This window comes from Porites lutea, chromosome 9 (genome assembly GCF_958299795.1).
Source record: "Porites lutea chromosome 9, jaPorLute2.1, whole genome shotgun sequence".
Lineage (NCBI taxonomy): Eukaryota > Metazoa > Cnidaria > Anthozoa > Scleractinia > Poritidae > Porites > Porites lutea.
In genome coordinates this window covers 27,671,006-27,681,857 of record NC_133209.1, presented here as the reverse complement: position 1 = coordinate 27,681,857, position 10,852 = coordinate 27,671,006, and the positions used below count along the sequence as shown (strand labels likewise).

Genomic DNA, 10,852 nt, shown 5'->3' with positions numbered 1-10,852 from the left:
ACGGTTTCCTTCTAAATGCGTTGAAAACACTTTTTAGTGTACCCAGAATACTTTTAGATCTCTAGAAAAGCACTCTAAGCGGCGCCATAAAATTTGTGTCTGTTCGGTCATCCTAGGGGAACTTGAGTCTTTTCAAAATTACAAAGGCTTCAGTATTATTTTCCCGAAAATTTTAGAGGCAATTCGAGGCAATTCAACGCATTACGAAAGTGCGAATTTTTCTGATTCCCCTCCCCATCACATATTCTGCATATTTGAATCCGAAAATTTTAGCTTTCCTCTTTCTTACGAAAAATAGCCTAACCTGGGATGTAAAATGTTAAAAATTATACTTCAGAAAAACGTAGGGAATTTATAAGACAAGCGTCGAAAATTGTACATGAGCGGAACGATCATGTAGAAATTTTTAGGCATCCTCAAGTTATAGAAAATTCTAGTAGACAATATTTACTTCCCCGAACATATATTTTTCAGAAAACAGTCGTTGGGTGCCCCTGAAGTATTGGAGCATATCATGTATTACGTAACTATTCTTCAAAAATATCCTTGCAGCTACCCTCCCAGTTTCTGAGTCTCTCGTTTCATCAGATATGTTTGTTTTTTAGACTTCAAAATATTCCCACGGGGATTCCTAAGGCTGTAATGAAGCCAGTTGATATGCTTGGAATTCACTCAACCGAAAAGAAAGACGCGAAAAAGTTGTTTTGTTAAGTTCACCAACGCGAATCGGCAGGCGTCGCAGGGAGCAGACTGAAAAACCGGCATTGAGGTGAGTTGACCTTTAAATTTGTTTTCATTTAGGACCTTTAAATGTGCAGAAATATAAATTAGCCAAGGAAAACAAGTAAAGCTGTTAATATTTCTAACTCTTATCTTTAATCAATTCAGTCTTCGTTTCTCACGCTATTATTAAAACGCGATGAATGCAGTAAATCAGCTCTAGGCAACAATAAGTCGAGCTGGTTGCATCATCGTACCTATAAAAGCCCGAAGAGTGAATGATTAAAAAAGCAAATACCGCGGTTTCTTGCCTGGATTTAGTTAACTACTTTTTACATTTAAAACCGGCCTCGTTTAAACATTATTTGCAACGCTTCATCAAAATATATAGTGTATTATCATAATGTATACAGTCATGATGTGAGCAAAACTGGCGAACAACCTCATTACTAAAAAAGTGAACGAATGAACGAACTCCGTCAAATTAACCGATGCCTTAACACAGTTAACACATGTCGTATTTACTCCACTTATATAAATCTTAAGCGAGCATGACCATTGTCGTGTATTTTGACACGAAGGTATTTGCATATTTGATCCCTGTCTCTTTACAACTGCCAAACATTCAGAGGGTCTCAATGGGGTTAACCGATAGGCGTAAAACGGCCCAAAATTTAGTCAATAGCCGTAAAAATTGAAAAATTTTAACCGTTAGCCGTAAATAGAGTAAAAAAGAGTTAACCGTAAAAGATACTTTTCCCTAGATTCCCTCACTTATGATTGCGTTTTTTATTTCCCGGCCAGTGTGACTCCATACGCACGTTAGGCGAAGCGCCTTTTAGGTGTTGACCAAGACCTAGGCTCCATTTTCGCCGCTCTCTCGGGGAACTAATTTTTTCCATAGCGAAAGTGTGGCTTCTTGTTGGGGATTAATATTTGCGATTTTCAGGAGGTCGAGCCCTTGAAACACTGGTGAAACAACACGCAGAGATGTCACTGTTTGTAAAACACGTTGCCGATGAACAATATTTCCCTGTTTTCCTCTGACGCTACGGTAGACATTGCCATGCCCAGTCCCTGTACGGCGTCTTCCCACGCAATTTCGGTCAAGGTATTTTGGTGGCGAACTCGCATGGACCACGTGACCCGAAACGCATTAGCCGGCCGGAATAATGAGGCCCACGAACAAGGCAACGGCAGACAGTCGTTCCATACAGTCCTTCGCTATCATTAAAAAGACTGGACACGGGAATTTTGTTATAGGTCGTTTTCACGCCAGAGCTAGAAATGGACTATCCGTCTGAGGCTAGCCTGTGTACAGTCGCGCCCTCCCCACAGACACCCACTCTCCGATTTTTTCTGAGGTAGGGGGCGGCTGTACACAGGCTTTCTCGAACGGATAATCCCGTCTACAAACTGTCCGTCGAAAATGACGGATAAAGACAGGCGGATTGCTCACTCAAAATTAAAACTATTCCATTTTCGAATTAAGAAGTATTACCTATCTGACGCGAATCATCAAACGGATAACCCGTCTCACACAAATAATCCGTCTCTAGTGTGAAAACGGCCATTTCTGTTATAATGAATGTCGCGCCCTGGCCTTAAGTTGGGCGTTTGCGTGTCTGCTTTTCTTTTTCACAACGGATTATTTTTAAATTGACTATTGACATTTCTATGTGTAAAATTATATTAGAAGAGAAATACTTTATAAAAAGTATGATCTATCAAATGTTAAAATTTTTCAAAAGAATAGGTTGTTTCATCCCGAGATGATCCAAAGACCTTTGTTTTGATTTAAAGATACAAAAAATACAGGTTGATTAATATTTAACTTTTTGGAACAAAAGAAGTTAATTTTTAACTTTTTCGTTAACCGTAACTGAAAAAAATTAACCGATAGCCGTAAAAGAGCCAAAGTTTTAGCCGATAACCGTAAAAGCCACCACCCCATTGAGACCCTCATTCAGGGTGCACATTTCCCGCATGGGTCAAATAAGAGCCATCTCTTGGCCATACAAGTTTGTTGAAACACTAGTAAAAGGGAGACGAAAGCTGAACATTTTTCATGTGACATTTTCTCAAACGACTTATCTATTTTTTCCGCGTGTTTACGTATTCTCTTCTACTCTAATATCGAGTCTCACTTGTTTAGCTACTAGTGTCAATCGAAAGTATGTAATTGAACAATCCATAGCTTGCGATCTTTTTGGTCAGCACGGCCGAGGCGAACGCCATCTTTGAGGTACTTCCAAGTCTCCCTGAATAAAGTTGAGGGGGAGAGGCGGCCAGGCTAGACGGTATCAATAGATATAAAAGATATTTGTAATTATAGATAGATGTGTGAATTCAAAATCTGAATAAATGGCTTTATACACATCTGAAAAGTCTGTCTGGTACAATAAACGTTTTTTTCTTCTTTATCGGTCTTTCTGCAGAGAAATAAGCTACAACAATCTATTACGTTATGGCCAAAGTTGGATTAGCATTCTCTGGTGGTGGGATCCGGTCAGCGTCATTCTGTTCCGGTGTCCTGCGCAGACTACTCCAGAAGAAAGCCAATGTAGATTTCCTAAGCTGCGTGTCAGGGGGTGGTTACACAGGTACTGCGTACTTGGACTGGAAGTACCGGAATGGCAAAAAGGACTCGCCAGAGTGGCATCGGGAATTCTTCGAGCATCTGCGAAGTCGAAGCGGTGCCTTTTGCAATTGGCAAAAGCCCTGCCAAGGAATTCTGGATTCTGTCATACTGTTCACGATGACAGTATTTGTGGCCTTAATCATCCCCTTTCTATTGTGGTCTTCTTACGCATGTCCACTTGCTTTTGTGATCGACTTCTTGTTTGGAAAGATTCTTCGTGGCGGAGGTAAACCTTGCTCAAAGGTGGTCCAACGGAATCCAAATATGACCATTAAAGAATGCCGTGTAGAACGACTTACCTCCCCTATTATTTACAAGCAATTCGCCCTGTTTGCAGCACCTATTGTTGTAGCTGTATTATCCAGTGCCATCAAAGGTTTATTTACCAAAGGAAAAGGCCTGTTCACATTCCTCTCTACGTCCGGTTTCGTCTTTTTTGGTTTGGTTTTCATTCCTTGGTTCATTGACGAATTTCTTCACTTGATTCCAATGTGGATGAAATTTCTTATCATCCTGCCCACATTTTTTCTTTGGTTTTCGTTTCCGCTCATGCGCAAGAATGCCACTCTCGTTCTTGTGATTTACATCTACTCCTTTGTAATTAACTGGAAAGTTTTCAATGGTCGCGTATTCAGCTTAGAGTACAATGACGAGTTGTTCAGTTCTCTGATGGGTGTGTCTACTGTTCTTTTGTGGATTGCGCCTATTATAGGAACAATACAGCAGCGCATTGGCCACGTTTACAATAGGTTAGTTTCGTTTATTGTGATAATTAATAATTTCAAACTTTTTTAAGATTAAGGGAAAAATCAGCTTTGGCCTCGAGAAAAAATTATCAAGATAATATCATAGGTGACGAATTACTCCTTAATTTTGGCGCGAAATTTCAGCGTTAATTTATAATTTCACATGTGAAATTACAAAATTGCCATGGCAACCCTTTCGTACAACTCAGTGTCAAGATGGCGACGAAGTTCTAAAACGCCGTGAATGATGATGTCAGGGCACAAAAAGACGCTTTAGAAAACCTGAACACTCAAGAGAACATCAAGGAGGATTCTAACAGGTATCTTGCCGAAAAATTCTGAAAAATTCTGAATTTTATAAGTCAAATTTAAGGTCTAAACGTTTGAGAGAGTAGAGTTCTCGATCGATACGATCCAGGATAAACATGTAAAAGATCGAAGATTGCTAACGTAATTCGTCACCTGTGATATTAATAGGTAATCAAATGGTATACTCGTGAAATTAGGGAATAATTCCACTTGCGTTTTGTCTAAATCGTAATAATTTTCCTCGCCTAAAGGCTCGGGAAATTATTACGATTTGGACAAAACGCGCGTGAAATTATTCCCTAATTTCACTCGTCACCATTTGATTACACATACAAATCAAATTTTTAATTTGAGATTATTAGAGGAGGCCTCATATCTTTAAGTACAGACTGGATCAGTGCACTCTGGAGCCCATAACTCCGGAGAGAGCAACTTACATGCGCTTGTGTCACGGCGTGTTCACCGACCAGTTTATTTTCAGAAAGATGTTGGGGCGACTTTATAATATCTTCTAAGTCCTAGAAACTAGTCAACGAAACATACAGACCTGAAAATAGTATTTTTGATCTTTTAAAAAACGTTAAGTTTTCCTATTTGATATCTTCATACTTCAAATGTCCTCATTAATAAAATCCTTTAAATATCCGCTAAGAGTCCTCAAAGCAAACATAGAACATAGGAGTAAAGGGATTGAGTTTATGATCGGATAAATATAATTTTTTTTGACAAGTAGTGGTTGAACAGGTTTATTTCACCAAGGCTGAAATCATAATAAGCCAAACCTTTGCCCGACGTTTCTTTTCCTGGTTAATATTGTATATTAAAAAAATTAAATTATAACAATATACAGGATTTGTTGACCGAGTGCTAACGTTTTCCCTAAACTACATAATTAATTGACACAGGTGGCGTATCCAAAGAGCTTTCTATACACCGTCAAGCGTAGGTATATGGGGCTGTGGAGGAATATCATGGCGAGATCTGTTCTTGCGTTGCCCAACGTGCAGTCCACACATGCAGCGCATCAACCTCAGCCGAGCACTGACCTTGGAGGACCTTGATGACGTAAAGCCCATTTACATAGGCGGGATCACAGTCAATAAATGGCGACGAACCACCTCCCCTAAAGAACTAGAGTATGAACTCTTAACGATGTCGCCAAATGGAATTGAACGACTGGACCGACCTCTTCACGAAAGTGAGTTTGTTGGCAAGTTGATGCCTATGGATGTGTTCTTATCTGACGCAATGGCAACGTCAGCTGCCGCTGTCGATCATCACATGGGAGCCTATGAAGGAGATGACGCATCCTTTAAAGACTTAAAGGTTATGCTTGGAATCTCGATGGGGACGGCGGTCGTTGCTGACGAGAGGCACGAGGGAAAAAGGAATTGTTTAATCCAGGTGGATAAATAAACATTTTTAATCTAGAATAAAATGACTGATTGACTGAAGATTTGACATGCCATTTTTACATTACTTCATTTATGTAGTTCTGTGCCACGCAAAAGACATTACAAAACAGTGCCCGGATTCAGACCCTGAGAAAGGGGTGGTGGGCAGTCGTCCAGACCCTTAGATAAGTAGGGGGCCCGTTCTCTCCTCCGGGCCCCTCCTCCTGGATCCGCCACTGCAAAAGTAGCCTGAAAAACTGCCGTCTCTCCTCACCTCCTCCTCCTCTCGGGTGGAAAAACATCCCTAGCGGCGAGGAGTGTAGCCTCCCACCCAGGCGTTTTTAGCGGAGCTTGTTTTTCAACCCTCCCCACAAACGAGCTCCCCTAAAAACGCCTGCGTGGGAGGATACGAGGAGTGAGGATTACGGCGAAACATTCAGAGAGGTGTTGCGTGACAACGACGGCAGGCTTTTGGGGACCTGGATCAGAGTAATGGCTGTTGTTGGTTTAGAGCTCTGTTTGATGTACTTAGCGTAATATATATAGATTAAGCCAAGGCTAAAAGCGAAGCTCTCGTTAACATACTTATAGTGTACTCAATGGAAAAGTTACATCCTGTCATGCTCAGAACGGCGACGGCAACGAGAACGGCAATTGGTCTGATAAGCAAAAATACAACTTTGCACATGCAGCACACTTGAAACAGTGACATAAGACAGATAAAATGGCGACAAATGGCACAAACATGGGCGAAAACTGCGACAGCGACGATGAAATGCACAAAAAAAAATTAAAATTGTAAATTGCTTGTTTAACCACGAAGCACACATAGGAGTTCATATGAACTCGTTTAAACGTGTTCGTACGTTCCAGATCGAATTGGAATTTGGAAGTGTTGGTTTTTGAGGAGAGGGGAAAACCGGAGTACCCGGAGAAAAACCTCTCGGAGCAAGGGAGAGAACCAACAACAAACTAAACCCACATATGGCGTCGACGCCGGGAGTTGAACCCGGGCCACATTGAAGTTAGGCGAGCGCTCTCACCACTGCGCCACCCTGCGCAAATACAATTGTAGTAAAATACCGACAGGGACATGGCTTCCTCCTCAACACGAGAAGCGAGAGCCTTTGAGATTCAGACTAGGGAAAAGTAAATCCCCCCACCCCTCCCCCTAACAAAACCTCATTAATAATTTCTCTGTTTTTAATTACTTTTTCTCAGTTTTTGCCGCTTGTCATAGAAGTACTTCGTATCCTGCCACTGATGCTTTGTTTGATTCTCTACTGGCAAACTGGTCGGAGAAGGTACTTGGTTATTGGAATCTTGACGTTCTTTGGTCTGCTGATATTACTCACGCTCACCGCACTAATACCCACTGGCAGCAAAAATCCGGGACGACTGGAACGGATTGCCAGGTAGATTACTTCGTTCACTTGACAAATGACGTTGAAATACTAACTTGTTTTTAAGTTTTGAAGTTTGTATCATTAACCCAATATTTTATAAACACAATGATAAAATAAGAGTTAACCCACGGAGGACGTCGCCCTTGGCCTAGAGACAAATTTAATTCAAAAGTTGAAAGAGGTGGATACTAGGCAGAGTGTTTTATCACCGTCAAAACGGAGATACAGGGTGCTAAGATCCAGTGGACCTCCCATATTCAAGCTACTGGAAATAGGTATGTGCATGCCACGCGTATAAAATGGTATCATCGATATCAAGGTACCCAGTCTTTAAAACAGGCTCTACTTTTTAATCAGGATTGTGGTCCCATCGCAAGATACCTATAAGAGCACTAGACCAAAGTAGTAACTTTCATGAAACCTCAACTGCCGGGTCATTGTATCTTATTTTAAAAAAGTCTTGGTTAAAGAATCATAAAAAGCAACACCAATAACAGTTGCAGAAACATACACAATCTGTTTATCCAATCTTGCGTTTTCTGTTTTTTCTTATAAATATAGGGCATGATTTTTCGATTTTCCTTCCCTCTAAAAAAGTCGTGCTGAATAAAGACCGTTCCTGGTACTTACCTTTCCTGAATTGAGAGAACGGGTCAAATGTTACTAAGCTTACTTAACCCTAACGACTAACCAATCGCTTCTTTGTAGATGGTTCACCATAAACGTCGCTTACGTCAGCTTTGTCCGTAAAACCATTGGTGTGACGAATCTAGGTCCCAATCCACCGCCCGTCTTACGCCTGAGTGATGGCGGCCATATTGAAAACCTTGGGATCCTTCCTCTTCTCAAGCTAAGACTGAAAAAGATTGTTGTCGTCAATGGTGGACGCACAATTTGTGACGAAGCTTATGGTGCAACTTTATTGGCCTCTTTCGATATGGCCAGAAAAAAGCTAGGTTGTTCATTTTCGGGAATGGATGGACGAGACATTGCGGAGGATATACAAGACAAATTTGTGAATCAACCTCCAGGATCACAGCCAAGCAGTTACCGGTAATTTAAAAGTAAAAATCTTTAAACGTGTAGAATTTTTGTGCGGGAAAATAAGTAGCGAGAAGGTTCATGTAATGGCGCTTAAAACCATCAAAATGCGAATATTTAATTAACCTGGGATGGGTAATACAGTTTCGGACAGTTGAACCTTAATGTGTGACAATCTCTCGTAAGCGACCACCTCCCATAAGCGACTACTAATATAAAACACCAATTTCCCGGTCAAAGCCTTGTTGGAATCTTTTGTAAATGACCACTTATCATAAGCGACCCCGATTATTTTTTGGGATGACGATTTTACTATTCTCCATTGTTTAAACCTCTTTCCATTAAACTAAAGTAGACTGCTCTTGAAATCCGTTTTTGCGTCGTTTTGTTCTGAAAACGGGTATGCACTTTGCCCATTTTTGTCTGGGTATGGTTTTTGAGTGAACTGCGGGAGTGTACCTATGAACGTATTTATCGTTTCAATTCCAGATGAGTAAGAAAGAAAGAGAAATATGCGAATTCGAAATGAATTTGGAGATTTTTTTTGTCTGCACTCTAATCGAAGTAACGATAACATAATTTCTGCCTAAAGACCAGGTCTGAAAACGGGTATGGATTTTAGAGGTATGGTTTGAAAACGGGTGTGGAAAATTACATTTTCTGGTTTGAAATAGGGTCAAGATTTGGAGAACCGGGCGGCACACCCCCACCAAGAATTCCCAGGAGTTCCCCCCCCCCCTCCCGTACTATACTACTCAGAACATATAGAGAATACTTCATGGAAAGTGCTGGCGTACGGTATTTACGCACGAGTTGTTGACGTATCAGAAATCGAACGAGTGAGCGCAGCGAACGAGTAAGATTTCTGATACAAAAACGAGTGCGTAAATATCGTACAAAGCACTTTCCATGTGGTATTGTGTTTATTATATACATACCGAGACATTCATCATTTTGGCGGCCTTTTTATTTTAAATCTTTCAAAAATGCTTATTTGCCGCTACACACTTGCCGAAAAATGACAAAGAAAACGAAGTATCAGCTTTTTAGTACAAACGTTTGTTAAAAACATAAATGACGGTAAGGATATGAGGTAATCCAAGAACTATAAGTAATCTTAACTGTTTGTTGTCAATGCACAATTGAAAATGAGTAAATTTAAGTAAAATGGCCGGTTTCAATATAAGCTTAAGCTTAAATGAAAGGCAAAGTAGCTCCGACAAAAAGCACAACAAAAGCTTACGTCTCGTTCTGTTTTTCCCTTTCCGCTGTTGTTTCGCCGGCTCTCTACCGTTTTCTTTATCGACAGTGAAACAAACGAAACTATTCCACTCCATTTCCGAAATGTTTTTCACTTTTTTAGCAAAAAACTCTTTGAGTAAAATTTTTCTCGTTGAATGTGTGCGAAGCGGCGCTGCAAACTGCAATAAGAGGCGGGAATTTTGGCGCGAAACTCACACACCTCTGTGGCCTCTGATTGGACGTATCATTTTTCTCACACGTGAAAAAACATCGTTCGCGATTCTGATTGGACGTATCATTTTTTTCACGTGTGAAAACCATCGTTCGCTCCTCTGATTGGCTAGAACTAATTTGCGTACGAAAATTTACGACATAGCTTTTTGGTGAGTATTTCTCAGTATGTATATAATAACAGTATATACGAAGACCTCTCAGTGATAACATGGAACTAACCATATCGTAACTTAAAAAGAGTCTTAACATTGCGAATGAGCACTCACGGGAGGTTTGACAGTCAGTTATTTGCTTTAGTCCTGCCTCCCCCCCCCCCTCCCCCGGGGCTCTAGTCCGCTTTATTCCCTAGCAAGGAACCATTCCTTCTAGATCGTGTATACATTTACCTTTGTGAAATGAGAAGTTGGTGATTATTTCTTAGGTTTAAAGTTCACTACTACGACAAGGATCCCAGCGGATATGGTAAAACGAAAGTTGGTGAAGGTGATATACTCTTCATCGCTCCCCGACACCCCGACAAGACAGTGCAAAAGAAGGCAAACGAAACTTGGGGAGAGGTGTTGCGTGACATTGACGTTGATCTCGAAGCTGGCCTTTGGGGACCTGGTCCAGAGCTGTCAGGAGAAGAAGTCGATCGTCTGACGTTTTGTTGCTGTGAGGGTTGTCATGGTGTCAAGTGTCGAGGCTTGTCAGAGTGGATGTGTGGTGCGTTTCCCCAGCATTCAACAGCCAATCAGTTCTATACACCTGCCATGTTTACAGCGTATCATAGAGAGGGTTACCGCGCTTGTATGGAAGCGAATGCAATTGAATTCCTTGCTGAATCCCAGGGACCGCGAGAAGATGCGGCAAAGGCGTATGCGACAATGTAAAATGACCCATTTACAACAAGTACATCTATACCACTCTGGTGTCGGGTGATCTATGGATTTTATTGAACGGTGTATGTGGAAAATAATGTACACTAAAATCGAATTACAAGAATGTATGATCAGAATTAAGTTATTCTAAAACACATAAAACATAAAGGCGTGATCAGCTTAGGAATATATTTATGCCATGAGCTTTCCACTGAGTGAAAAGCTGTTGTAGTTGTCAGGTTTATATTTGGTAAGTATC

General features: G+C 40.9%; 1 protein-coding gene across 1 annotated transcript; it reads left to right on the top strand.

The window, feature by feature from the left end:
* The first annotated feature begins 645 nt into the window (after positions 1 to 645).
* On the top strand, positions 646 to 10,643 carry LOC140948699 (uncharacterized). Its single transcript, XM_073397963.1, has 6 exons — positions 646 to 769; positions 3,159 to 4,110; positions 5,322 to 5,820; positions 7,032 to 7,225; positions 7,925 to 8,269; positions 10,155 to 10,643. Exons 2-6 carry the CDS (start codon positions 3,188 to 3,190, stop codon positions 10,603 to 10,605), a joined length of 2,412 nt encoding a protein of 803 aa, XP_073254064.1. The 5' UTR covers positions 646 to 769; positions 3,159 to 3,187; the 3' UTR covers positions 10,606 to 10,643.
* Positions 10,644 to 10,852: the final 209 nt, after the last annotated feature.

What these genes read in the sequence shown, in the direction of transcription:
- LOC140948699 (XM_073397963.1), top strand. Translation starts at nt 3,188, where the DNA reads ATGGCCAAAGTTGGATTAGCATTCTCTGGTGGTGGGATCCGGTCAGCG. An exon ending in ATTGGCCACGTTTACAATAG is followed by an intron (nt 4,111 to 5,321) that starts GTTAGTTTCGTT and finishes TAATTGACACAG; the next exon opens with GTGGCGTATCCAAAGAGCTT. An exon ending in CGACTGGAACGGATTGCCAG is followed by an intron (nt 7,226 to 7,924) that starts GTAGATTACTTC and finishes GCTTCTTTGTAG; the next exon opens with ATGGTTCACCATAAACGTCG.